The sequence below is a fragment of the Amia ocellicauda genome, chromosome 1 (assembly GCF_036373705.1).
Source record: "Amia ocellicauda isolate fAmiCal2 chromosome 1, fAmiCal2.hap1, whole genome shotgun sequence".
NCBI classification, from domain to species: domain Eukaryota; kingdom Metazoa; phylum Chordata; class Actinopteri; order Amiiformes; family Amiidae; genus Amia; species Amia ocellicauda.
The window spans coordinates 61,331,425-61,344,948 of record NC_089850.1 but is presented as its reverse complement, the minus strand read 5'-3'; the positions used below and the strand labels follow the sequence as shown (position 1 = coordinate 61,344,948).

General features: G+C 42.5%; 3 protein-coding genes across 3 annotated transcripts; all 3 read right to left on the bottom strand.

Moving 5' to 3' along the window:
* Positions 1–3,364: 3,364 nt before the first annotated feature.
* On the bottom strand, positions 3,365–3,892 carry LOC136756391 (histone H3). The gene has a single exon (XM_066712319.1). The coding sequence runs from the start codon at positions 3,833–3,835 to the stop codon at positions 3,425–3,427; it is 411 nt and encodes a 136-aa protein (XP_066568416.1). The 5' UTR covers positions 3,836–3,892; the 3' UTR covers positions 3,365–3,424.
* An 864-nt stretch (positions 3,893–4,756) lies between these two features.
* On the bottom strand, positions 4,757–5,226 carry LOC136756584 (histone H2A-like). Its single transcript, XM_066712332.1, has one exon. It carries the CDS (start codon positions 5,184–5,186, stop codon positions 4,803–4,805), a length of 384 nt encoding a protein of 127 aa, XP_066568429.1. The 5' UTR covers positions 5,187–5,226; the 3' UTR covers positions 4,757–4,802.
* Positions 5,227–6,414: 1,188 nt separating this feature from the next.
* On the bottom strand, positions 6,415–7,108 carry LOC136756220 (histone H1-like). Its single transcript, XM_066712307.1, has one exon. It carries the CDS (start codon positions 7,085–7,087, stop codon positions 6,443–6,445), a length of 645 nt encoding a protein of 214 aa, XP_066568404.1. The 5' UTR covers positions 7,088–7,108; the 3' UTR covers positions 6,415–6,442.
* Positions 7,109–13,524: the final 6,416 nt, after the last annotated feature.

Genomic DNA, 13,524 nt, shown 5'->3' with positions numbered 1-13,524 from the left:
CTATAGCACTTCACTATAGACTCATAACAATAGCAACGTAATAGTAATAAGTACTGAAGTACAGATGATAAACCATTGTATATCATATATCATTATAAATCATTGTAGCTATTAACTCCATTTACACAGTCACTTCATATGTATAAAAACTGAACATTTCAACAAGTAGTATTGTTTGGTGACACACACTGACACAAACACACACACGTTTACAGAACACTTGCAATGTAAATCATTTGGCATATGTGTGTATTGTGAGTGTGTGTACAGTGAGTATAGTGTGTATACTATAGTGTTTATATGTATGCTATATGTTGTGTATGTACGGTATGTGTGGAAAGGTTGTGTGAGTATCTGTGTTTATGTAGTGTGTGTGGTATGTGTCTAGCTTTCTTGTCTGTGCATGTGTCATGTTCATTTGTATAAAATGTGTGTGTGCATACAGTTTTTTTTTAAGTGTGCGTGTGTTTAAACAGTTTGGTGTTATTGTGTATAGTATGTGTGTGTGCAAATACAATGTATTTGCACATTTATATAGTGAGTGTCTGTGTACATTTTGTGTGTATACAGTGTGTATAGAGTGTGTGTGTCTAGGGTTTGGTGTGTATTGTGTGAGCATACAGTATGTATTGTGACACAGTGCTGGGTGTGGGATGCACTGTTTAGGAATGTGGGTGATCAGTTGCAATATCAGGATGAAGTAACGAATGACAGTCTTCACAAACACTCTGTAAACAAAATAACTCCTAGCCCGGGTTAGTTTGCTAGCTAAGACCAGTGTTTTCCCTGTCTACTTTTGGGACACTATTCAGTTTCCAAATCTCAAAGCTCAGGCGCAGGTTCAGGGGTTTAGGCATTCTCATGGTCGTAGTTGAGATGTGTAGGTCCTAAGCCGTTTTCCGTGTCGGACTGGGAGTAAAAAAGTCCCTGGACTTTGACCCAGACTGGCTGACCACAACTGGCCCACGGATACTCCACTGGCTCTTGTACTTGTACTGGCACACTCTGCAAACTTTTGTAAGAGTTCCACACAACACATACTTAATTGTCAACATCCCATCTTTATCTGAAGCCTGGTTTAAAATAGAAATGGTATAATAGCTAGAACAGCAGCAGCCCCTCCCTTTGGATCAAATTACTACTACTACTACTACTACTACTACTACTACTGCTACTACTACTACTACTACTACTACTACTACTACTAATAATAATAATACAATTATTTTTATAGCATGAATGGGGCTGGAGAAAAGTAGCTTAACACATCAATTCTATTGAAATTCATAGTTGTTTAACTACAGATTATAAATATAGCAACATAGTGGAAACAATAGCTTATAGTCAGGTTGAATCATCATGAATTTAATTCATAAAAGTGTCTTACACATTTTCCACTAAAATACTGCCTTACAAGTAAATTATACATGCATACATCTTGTAGCTGAAGTTGTTCTTAATCCATAGCTACCAAAAACATTGTGGTTCATAGCAAAGCATGTTATTTATAAACTGCAATGTAAAAGTCTCTCAGTTCAATTCAATTATGCTTTATTGGCATGACAACAATATTTCCAAAGCATTACATACATTACAATAGACAATATTTCAATAATAAATAATGCAGATAACACAAATTCGACTTCAGAATTAAGAGAAGATAAATGATTATCAATTTGTTAACTTTTAAAATGTAAACTAGTAACATCCTTATTAGCAGCACAATATTGATGTTGTGTGATCTGTCCCTGCCCTGGCCCCCCTTTGCTTACCTTTTCGGCCACTATACTGACTTTGCCGTCAGGTTCTTATTCTACTCCCATTTGAACCTAGCCCAGGACTACAGCATCCTCTTCGGCATTGGCACTGAAGCACCACCAAAGAAGTCGGTTAACCTCCAACATCAGGGGTGTCAAACTCAAGGCCTGCGGACCGAATACGGCCCCCCAATGGTTTTAATCCGGCCCCCGTAAAGGTGGTGTAATTAAGCTTGTGAATGAGGAAATTGCGTTTGAAAACTACAATTCCCATCAGCCATTGCAAATGTAATTGGCGCGAGGTAGGGTTTTAACAGCCAATCACAGGCTGAGTTACTGTCCACGCTCCTGTTGTTTCTGTAATCTGCAATAAACTTAAAATGTCCAAAAACAGAAAAATCGACAAGGAAGATTGAGTGTTTCAGGAAAGCTGGGAGTGGGAATATCTTTTTGTGGAGCAGAGTTTAAAACCTGTATGCCTCGTTTGTAAGGAGCGTTCAGCCGTGATGAAATAATTCAATATACGGCGGCACTACGAGACTAAACACAAGAGAAATGTGGGTGGAGAGAGAGCAAAAGCTGCACAAAGTGGCTGAATTTAAAAAAAGTCTTGAACTACAGCAAACCATGTTCAAAAGGGCAAAAACAGAGCGATGCTGCCGTTAAATCGAGTTACATGGTATCCCAAGAAATTGCCAAAACGTCAAGGTTTTTCTCTGACGGTGCTTTTTTAAAGAACGTATGCTTAAAGCCAGCGATATAGTGTGCAGACAAAAAGCATTTGTTTGCAAATGCCAGTCTCTCACGAAATACCGTTGCCCAGAGAGTAGATGATTTAGCTGCTAATGTCAAAGACCAGCTGGCCGAAAAAGCAAGTCATGTCACTGCGTACTGGCCTGCTGTTGACGAGAGCGCTGGCATAACGGACACAGCCCCGCTATCTGTTTTCATCCGGGGAGTAAATTCAGATCTAAATGTTACTGAAGAGCTTTTGGATGTTGCAGCAATGCACGGCACCACCAGCAAATGACACATTTCAGCAAGTTGAGTTGCGTGAACCGAATGAAGCTGCCGTGGGAGAGGTAGTGGGTCTGAGCCTGCGCTGTGTGCTGAAAAACAGGTCTGCTTGCTAGGAAGCAAAACAATCTACTGGAGGAAAACTTTTCGGATCCTGCCCCACAACTTCCAAATATTTTAGACATTTATTGAAAATTCAGAAAATTAAATCAACCCCATTGTAATAGCAACAGTTCCTGTATGTTCCCTTTGCCGGGTTGCGTTTCCATCCCTCCAACTTGGATGACTAAGCAATAATGAGACGATCATAAACTCGCTGGCGCTGCTGGTGGCGCCGAGACAGCACTATTAATGTTCACCACTTCTATCAAACCAATCTATTAGAGAATTAATGAAACCTAGTAATCCCAATCGACATCACGACTTACCCCAATGCAAAATGCAGCTACCAATACATACGCTATACATCTCAGAAAATACAAGTATCGGATGGGCGATTTAACTGCTGCTAAATACAACACAAAATGTGCAACATAAGTTGAAAAACATATCTTATGCATTCAAAACGAAACCACTCTCTTGAGAAATACTTGTGTGGCTCTGAAAAGAGCCGTTGTGTCTCCGGGCGTGCCTGGGTCGGGTGTCAGGGTCTAGGCTCGCTCTCCGCGGATGCGGCGGGCCAGCTGGATGTCCTTGGGCATGATGGTGACTCTCTTGGCGTGGATGGCGCACAGGTTGGTGTCCTCGAACAGGCCGACCAGGTAGGCCTCGCTGGCCTCCTGCAGAGCCATGACGGCCGAGCTCTGGAAGCGCAGGTCGGTCTTGAAGTCCTGGGCGATCTCTCGGACCAGGCGCTGGAAGGGCAGCTTGCGGATCAGCAGCTCGGTGGATTTCTGGTAGCGGCGGATCTCCCGGAGAGCCACAGTGCCGGGCCTGTAGCGGTGAGGCTTCTTCACTCCGCCGGTGGCCGGGGCGCTCTTACGGGCAGCTTTGGTCGCCAGCTGCTTCCTCGGCGCCTTCCCGCCGGTGGACTTACGCGCGGTCTGCTTGGTTCTGGCCATTCTTTACTGATATCTAAGCAACAACCTAGAAATGAAACAGTAAAGCGGGCGCTACGCTTTATAAAGAGGGAATACCCTGGAGCTATTGGCTAAACCTCATTCTGCCTGATGATTGGTTAGAGTTTGAATCCTAAGCAGTGATTGGGCATTTTGAATTCAGGCGCTAGTAAGTGCGTTCTGTCTCCTCCCCCCACAGCTCCTAAGCGAGCAGGCTGTTTCACTGCCCCTCGCTCTCTCCCTCCCGCCGTTTCAACACTAGTTTAATTCGGCCTGATATCAGTGCATGGGGACTATTACTATCGCATATCTAATACTTTAATAAATGAGGTTACAAGTTGAATGTGTACCCCTGTATTTAAGACATGATCTTATTAAAAACTATATTTCATTGTTCCGTTTAAGAAGTCACCTGGATTGTTTATTCCAATCCCTGTAGAAAGGTTATTAAGATTTAACAGCTAAAGATAATTGCTGCTGGCAGCGTGTGACGATGCAATAATGGGGGCTTCGTTGTGGTTGCACTCATTTCAACTGTGTACAGTTCATGAGGGCGATACATGTGTGATTGCGCATTATGTTAATAAAATAAACGACAGGCTTTGAAATACGGAGTGGAAACGGCTTCAATAAGTGTGTATAGCCTGATCAATATAGGTCGAGCAAGTCGTGTAGTTACAGCACCACTCGCAGAACAGATGCAGTACATTTTAAACTGCTTATTTTGAATTAGTGTAACAATCACCGCATACATTATGTATTTAGTGCAATATATCGTGCTTTTCAAATGAGAAAGTAGCACTTGGCATAAAAGGGATCAGTCATTTAACTACCGAGCTTACAACCCACTGTATCGCTTTCAACAGATGAATCTCGATTTCATAATCACTTCAAATGGAAGGCCGTGCCTCTAGGAAAGTGTGGGTGGCTCTTAAAAGAGCCGTTGGGGTTCGATCACTCGGTGGGGTCTTTACTTCTTGGCGGGCTTCTCGGTCTTCTTGGGCAGCAGCACGGCCTGGATGTTGGGCAGCACGCCGCCCTGGGCGATGGTCACGCCACCCAGCAGCTTGTTCAGCTCCTCGTCGTTGCGGACGGCGAGCTGCAGGTGCCGGGGGATGATGCGGGTCTTCTTGTTGTCCCGGGCGGCGTTGCCAGCCAGCTCCAGGATCTCGGCGGTCAGATACTCCAGCACAGCGGCCAGGTAGACCGGGGCTCCAGCACCGACCCGCTGAGCATAGTTTCCCTTCCGCAGCAGCCTGTGGACACGGCCGACTGGGAACTGCAGTCCAGCCCTGGAGGAGCGAGTCTTGGCCTTCGCTCTCTGCTTGCCACCGGTTTTGCCTCTTCCACTCATGATCGCACGGTCAGATACAGCAAGTATGGGATACAGAAGAACTACGCTGCCTGTGTTTTATAGACGCTCCTCTCCTTGGGATTGGTTCTTTCTTCCTCTTCCATCCGTCCACTCACAGAGCTGAATTGAGGCGCGCTCGACAGGAGCTGTAACCAATCCGCTCGCAGGTCTCAGATGTCTGTTTCCAGCGGGAGTAGGGGGCGGGAGCGGGTCTCCTGCGCTTTAGGATGAAGCAGCAGCTTTACTGTAGAGAGCAGGCGGAGCAGAGCCATCACAAAGATTTTAAAAATTTTAAGTGATTTTAAGAATTGATATTTTAAATGATTTTAATCATAAGTATTAAATATTGAATTGTTTTTATTTTAAGAAATGTAAAATACTCAACCCAATAAACAGTATTTACTGTAGAGAGCAGGCGGAGCAGAGCCGTCAGCATTTCATTCACAACCAGTCAGTGATTTAGGGTCCCATTTGAACTGTATGCGAAATTGTACATGTCTGTTTGGACAGTAGTATTTCGATATGAATTGGGTATAATAGAATCATGTACCAATACTTGCTAACAATTTATATCTGTATAATCCCCAGCACTATTGTTGGTATGACTAAGGAACCCATCCTGACACATGAAATCAGTGAGGGTCGCAGACCCTTCATAACCGGTGCAGTTCAAACTTGCAGCTGCAGTTGCGCGTCTCTCATTTCAAGACAAACACCTGTCAGAGCAGCTCAACACGGGTAATGACGGTTCACTGAAGATGCGATGTGACGTCACATTTCATCCTGACATGCCGTGGAGTATTTTAGTATTGAAGAATAATATAGGTCTGCATGATATTGCAATATTACATCGATCATCAGCATTTGGCTGCACAATTTCGGAGGGGGCACATTATGTTGACACTCATGTAAATAATGCTCTGTACCCTTGGGAAAACGCTGAAGCAGCCCCAGCGCACTGCGCTCGACCCCATGCCAACAGCCCGCCCTGTCAGTCAGCCGGCTGCGCTGTGACTCGCCCCGTCACCGAGAGAGAGACTGCTGCAGGAGCGGAGCAGGACACGCCGCCCCGTTCACACCACCGTGCTTCACAAGCCCTGTACACACGTTCACAACGTGGGGGGCTATGGCAAGGAACCTAATTCGTGGACAATTGAACAGACTGGATACAGAAATGGAAAAACGCTGTTAAGAAGTAGTGGTGGCTCTTAGAAGAGCCGTTGGGGTCGAGGCGGGTAGAGTCGGAGTCAATTCCTTCACTTCTTCTTCGGAGCCGCTTTCTTGGCTTTCGGCTTGACGGTTTTGGGCTTGGCGACCTTGGGCTTGGCCGCCTTGGCTTTCTTGGGGCTCTTGGTGGCCTTCTTGGGCGCCGCCGGCTTCTTAGCGGCTTTCTTGGGGCTCTTGGTCGCCTTCTTAGCCGCCGCGGGCTTCTTGGCTTTCTTGGGAGACTTCTTGGCGGCCGCTGGCTTCTTCGCTGCCGGCTTCTTCGCTGCCGGCTTCTTGGGCTTCTTAGCCGCGGCGGGTTTCTTGGCCGCTGGCTTCTTGGGTGTAGAGGCGGCCTTCTTGGCGGGCTGCTTCTTCTTGGCCTCCGCCTGCTGCTTGTTGAGCTTGAAGGAGCCCGAAGCGCCGGTGCCCTTAACCTGCACCAGAGTGCCCTTGGTCACCAGGCTCTTGACTGCGACCTTGACGCGGGAGTTGTTCTTCTCCACGTCGTAGCCGCCGGCAGCCAGGGCTTTCTTGAGGGCGGCCAGGGAGACGCCGCTTCTCTCCTTGGAAGCGGACACGGCTTTGACGATCAGGTCTCCCACGCTGGGGCCGGCCTTCTTGGGCTTGGCGGCGGACTTCTTCTTGGGCGCCTTGGCCGGCGCGGCGGCGGGAGCTGGAGCCACTTCTTCTGCCATTTGTGTGTCTGTGTCGAGCGAGTCGGACTGTGGAGCCGCAGCGCAGAGGGGCGGAACTTATACAGCACATGAGAACCGTGTAGACTCAACCACAGGCGCGCAGCTTCTCCTGGGCGCACAGCCGCTCGGATTTGTGTTTTCTCCTGGCAGAAAAACGGCGAAAACTGGGCGAGAGAAGACGAGAAACTAGCTACACACGCTGTACTTGCAAAGAGGTCCCCCTGTTAGTCGGTCATAAATTGGGTTTCGATTATAACCATGAGGTGTTTTTCAACCAGAGTCCGAACACTTTCCAAAACTGCCTCCAAACGCAGGCGCCTCGATCGGACTTCCTCGTATTTTCCCCAATTAAAGTCACTAAAACCCTCCTTAAACATTGACAATGCCCCCTCGCTATGAAGCCGAGGCCCTGATGAATCAGCCGAAGCCGGTATAAAATCTGACACGATTACAATAGAGTAATGAAATGGCTGTTTGTGAAGTGCAGATAACACACGGCACAACTCGCCCGGACGGTCACATATACGACTCCTAAGATGAACACCTCTCTGCTACCACTGCGAGATACTGTATCATTTAGCAAACACATATGTAAAGAATGTGATTGAGAGTTGAACTGGTAAAGAATATAAACCAGTAGCGCATTAAACTGTATTTGTAGTACATTTAAACTGTTGCATTTGAACAGGATCGGCTTCTCCCAGACTGGCGTCGGTCTCAGTTCTGCGGTCCAACAGAAACGAGTCACACTATGTTTAAACCCAGCCAGCACGCCCGGGTTTTGTTGTTGTTGTTGTTTGTTTGTTTGTTTGTTTGAAATGCTGAAAATTAAGGTTAAAATCCAGTTGTGATAAATATAATAGAAATGACAAATGAATTGTCAAAACAGCAGAACCACACGCAACCGGGCCCCAAGTGGGTTGTAGCTGGTTAGGCTGGGCTCAGCTGGGGTTTAGATGTTTTTTTTACTGGGTTCTGTGGGTCCCAGTTGGGCTCTGTGTGGGTTCCCTTACTCAAAACTTTCTTTTTGTTTTCATGTAGATTTTTGATATACACTTTAGATGTTATGGTTAGATTTGTTACTTGTGTTCACCCAGTCATTATTTCGTATTTAGCATATGTAAGGTATATAGTATGTAGACTATAATGTTTAGCCTGATTCGCATTAATATTATTTAATAATGCCTCATATTTTAGTTTTATAGCATCATTTATAATATAGTTGTTTTATAGAACTTTTTCAAATGTATTCCCATGTAGTCATATTCGATCGGTTTGATGAATTGAATTAGATTAAGTTGTTATTTAGTTAGTTGTTTTTTTAGTTCAGATAAATTATGTTTGATAGATCAATTATTAAAATATTATATGGTATAGATAGTTTTCAGTTAGATCAAAATTGACAGACTCCAGACTCTACATATTTTATAAATGTTTATTGGATTTAATTACCTATACTCATTGTATTAGAAAAATATTGAGATTAAGGTTCTACATTTGAACCTATGATTGACATGTACGACATATCCTTCCACAAATTAAGTGTAAAAATATCTGCATGTATCATAATCAAAACTGTAATAATAAAGTCATGTTCTTGTTATGAAAATAATAGTCTAAGCATAAACATTTTATTTGAAATATACAGTCACTTCTACACAACTAATATAATACTAGTAAAGATTGCAAGTACATCACTTTAGACAGGGGTTGCCTATATCTGTAACTCTACAGACCTGTATCGGTCTTAACTCAGTTCGTACGTTTATATATCGAATATTACTTTATATGCCCATATAGCTTATTATACGCTGCCTATATGATATTCTTAATTACACAATTTACCTTAAACATATTGCCAACATTAATATTACTTCATCATCTTCCTTGGAATACTTTCTTATGTTTATTATTATTATTATTATTATTATTATTATTATTATTATTATTATTATTGTTATTATTATTATTATTATTAAACTGTCACATCGCTTGCACCTGTCGCGTCCAATGTGAATAGACCTTAACGGTTAATTTTTTCCTGGCACCAGGGGCGGACTGGCTGGGTCACAGGCCAGGATGCTAGTATACAAGCATAGGCCACTTTTCTGAAACAATCGCTAGAATATTGGAAATGAAAACCACATAGCTTACATAAACCACCATAAACAAAACCAACACGAAGGCCTGCAACTCCCAAAGTCTTTTAAAGAAAATGTTTTGCTTCGGACAGTATTACACAAAAAAATATAATAATAATAACAATAATGCATACAGTACTCTCTTCTCTGGCATTAAACTGACTGCTGCAGAGTTGAGGTGCCTGACTGTTGCTGAGTTGAGTTGACTATGACTGCTACTGCTGCCTTTAAGGAGTCAGACTATGCATATTTCAACCATCAGATGAGTGAAGGTGAATATCTAAGTAGAGCAAACATTTCATAAATGAATGAATTTCAGAATTGAGAAATTGCGTTCACAAGAAACATGGGTAAATGACAAACTTAAAAGACATTTCAGTGCACGTTTCAGTTTCAGTGCAGATGGGAGCAGTGCAGTGCTCAACAGTATCTCTTACCTCTGACAGGGCAAAGCATAAAATAGAGGATAATGTCACACTGTCTATATAGATTGCAGCAATAGCATCGTAAATTCCAGCAAAAGCAAGCAAATCATTCCTCAAATCTGGACCACAACATTAGCCATGGTGGCAGTACCTTCAGACTTTCAGGTTGAAATAGAAAACCTGGCTCCACAAGTTCTTGTCATTTCTGGGATGTAACACTGAGGCATCCTTCATTAAGTCTGTGTGTGTCATAAACCTGTTCAACTGTAACAGTAGCCTTCTTGAATAGAACTTCTGGTTAGTACAGAGCAGGGTTGGCCAACCCTTTTCCTGGAGAGCCACAATCCTGCAGGATTTCCTGGTCTCTCTAAATTACCAATCAATGGATACCTTGAACACAGGGACATTCAGCCTAATTAAGACCCACAATTGGCTCAATTAAGCAGTTAATCTGGATAGAACAAAAACCTGTACACCCTGAGGCTCTCCAGGACCGGGGTTAGCCACCCCTAATTAGAAAGTTGAATAAATATGGAAAATCTCAAAATACATTGTGAACTGAATTATTATTATTTCATTATCAAATATTAAATACAAATCTTAAACATGTTTTGTAACAAAACCAAACCTAACGTTGCCAGAGCTGTGGTATATACAATAATACTAATTCCTGTACAGCCTTCAATACATTCTAATTGATTTAATGATGTTTGTATTAAGACTTCCTGTTTTCATAATGTAAAACATCAATAAGTCTGTACTATGTATTTTTAAAATGCATGTCTTAAACACTGTTACTCTCAATTATGTCATATTGTACTTGTTGCTGACAGGGAGTCAGATTGTTTCCGTTAGTAACGATGCAGTTTTCAGTTATCTTTCAAGTCGGAAGCACTGCCCAAGGGGGAGGGGATTCTGCACACTTCTGTAGGAACCCAATCGAAATGTCAGACTATCAAAGCTGCCATTGGCCCCTGTGCCCGTCACTCAAGACAGGTCCCTTCCTACTTCCTTTTTCAGATAACACTACATTACAGCAAGTCGGGCAAACTAAACTAGTTTATATTTTTCGGGAACAAGCAATCACTTCAGAAATTACACATAGGATCATTTTACAAGTTTTAAACATATCAACTAACATCCTAACTAAGTTTGTAAATGTATATTTTATTGAGCCTTAACTGTTGTTCCAAGTGTTTCCGTAAAAGGGTGAAGAGCTTGCTGCCTTTTCCACTTGTTGTGGTAGTCTGGCAATTATGTATTGTATAGCCTCTATAAAGTTCTTCAACTTTAATTGTTGACCACAGAAAATTATCTTCCATCTTGTACGCGTTCCCCAACTTAGTGAAGGCTGTGTATGCTGCTGATGTTGTGATGGGTTAGGTTTTATCTCGTGCAAAAGCACATAATAGGCTAGCACGGGCATCATTATCCAATCCATATATTTTCTGTTTTATATTGAATGTGTACTTTCATGTCCAAATCAGTATATATTTTTATATTCTAATAAATATTTATTTTACCATGATTCGTTGTTACTGTGTTATGTTGGTATTAATATAATAGAGCACACTTCATATATATATAATGTATGTGTGTTATTGTAAATAAGGCAAGACAAAAAGACATAAGGCAAAGACAAATACCAGTATAGAAAATATTATTTATAAATAAAATGTATGACTTAATATAATTGCTGGGCAAATATCTTAAATAAATACAGTAACATCAAAACACTAGATGATCTGTGAAAAATAGCATCCCCATGTATAAGATACGTGACTATGATTTGAGGAAAATGAACTGGGAGGTAGAAAATACGAGACTGATAGGAAAATATTGATGTAATGTTTATTTAATGAATGGCTTTTGTCAATTTACCACAGTTTCATGTGTTCCAGGCGCTTCTCTGGCTCTCCTCTCCTGTCCAACTTCCCATCTGCTATTCAAGCTTCCCAGTGATTTCGTAGATGTTGTCATGTGACTCCTTCTTACGCTCTGATTGGGTACGTGTCCATGGCGATTTTATGAAAATAGGATTCTGCTCTATTGCTTGAAATCGGATGAATTTGCATTAAATTTGATTTTTTTTGCGATTTCACTGTGAAATTTCGAGGAAATCTTGGGCTGCATTCGGATTTTATGAAATCGGATTTCATGGAAATTTCATAATGTATCGTGGCCTTAGCATACACAGTGTGGGGCAAGCGGAGCAACTCTCACGCCGCCTGCGCTACATTGTGGCAGTGGACCCCTGATAGCTCCTCGCAGCACAGGAGGAATCTCACTCAACTGAACAGTACAGAGCAGCCAGCTCCACTGTGCTGTCATGATAACAATAAGATATATCGCAAGGTGCAGGAAGCAGATCACACATCCTCCACATAACATGGGAGCAGGTGCCATCTACTAGCACAGCTAGATGCAGGGCAACAGCAGGCTCTACTATTATAAAATGTATATACACAGCGGGATGCAGGATCCAGTTCATACGCCCTCCACACAACATGGGAGTGGCGGCCACTTGCTCCACTAGCACAGCTAGGAGCGAGGCCACACCAGCTCTACAATGTCATAACCAATTAACTATATACATATAGTTAAAATATATATTTTCCTTTCAGTCTCGTATTTCTTACTGCATCGACCGTGGCATACTGAGGGGAGATGCAGACCAAACCTACACTCTTCATGACCTGTCCATTTGGCTGCAGACCAAATCATGTGCCAAACATATTTCTGACCATGCAGCAGTCCTTTACAAAGGTGAGGGCTCCAAGCTGGATAAATGGGAGCAGCACTATACCTCCAAGAAGTAGGAGCAACCATCCTTTGTCTATTACAATTCTGAAACAGCTCCAGCTGATTCAAGCTCACGCCCTTCAGCCTGTCAGTCATTGTACACCAAAACTAAAGACAAGCCAAAGTCATACTGCCCATTTTGTAACACCAATGAGCACTACCTCAATGCCTGTGCGGAATTCAAGAAGCTGTCCGCCGGGCAGATAAATAAGTGGATCAAAGAGAAGGAGCATTGCTGGCAATGCGGACGTTCACACTCACCTGAGGCCTGTACCCTGAAGAAGCCATGCAACATATGCAAAGAGCTTCACCTCACCATACTGCATGAGGCTGTCCAGAAATAGAGCAGGTCAGTCCTAATGACTGTGGTTGAGTCAGACCCGAGACTGTCCACTCTTCCAAGGCACCAAGGAGGCAGTACTACCTCACCTAAGATGCATCGAGCGATGACTCATCAGAGATCCTGAACTTGCAGAGGTTCACAGTCTGCAGATGCAGAAGTTAGTGTAAGCAGGATATGTCAAGATACTGACTGCAGAGGAAATTGAAACTTCTCAAGAGTCCTGGTATTTACCACACCACATCATGCAACACAATGGAAAGAATCGTCTAGTGTTCAACTGCTCATTCCAACATGACGGCCTGGTGCTCAACCATTATCTACTTCCAGGACCTACCCGTGGTCCATCACTGCTGGGAGTCTTGATCAGATACAGACAACATGTTGTTACAATTTGTGGGAATACTGTTTTATTGTGTGTAGTATTTTAAATTACATAAAAAAAAACAATTCAAATTTTTAAGACTTATGATTAAAATCTTTTAAAATCAATTCTTAAAATCACTTTAAAAAATTTAAAATCTTTGTGATTTTAACGAAAAACAAAACAATTAACTTCAAATAAACGTGCACAAAACAACAAAACAAATGTGATTAATGCAAAACTGCTCACCAACATAAAAGTCAAATACATTGAAAATAACTGAAAATGCAATGGACAAAATAAAGAAACAATTAAAAAGGTAAAACTAAAAAACAAACAAAAAAGGTCCAATGCATTTAAAATTA

What these genes read in the sequence shown, in the direction of transcription:
- LOC136756391 (XM_066712319.1), bottom strand. Translation starts at nt 3,835, where the DNA reads ATGGCCAGAACCAAGCAGACCGCGCGTAAGTCCACCGGCGGGAAGGCG.
- LOC136756584 (XM_066712332.1), bottom strand. Translation starts at nt 5,186, where the DNA reads ATGAGTGGAAGAGGCAAAACCGGTGGCAAGCAGAGAGCGAAGGCCAAG.
- LOC136756220 (XM_066712307.1), bottom strand. Translation starts at nt 7,087, where the DNA reads ATGGCAGAAGAAGTGGCTCCAGCTCCCGCCGCCGCGCCGGCCAAGGCG.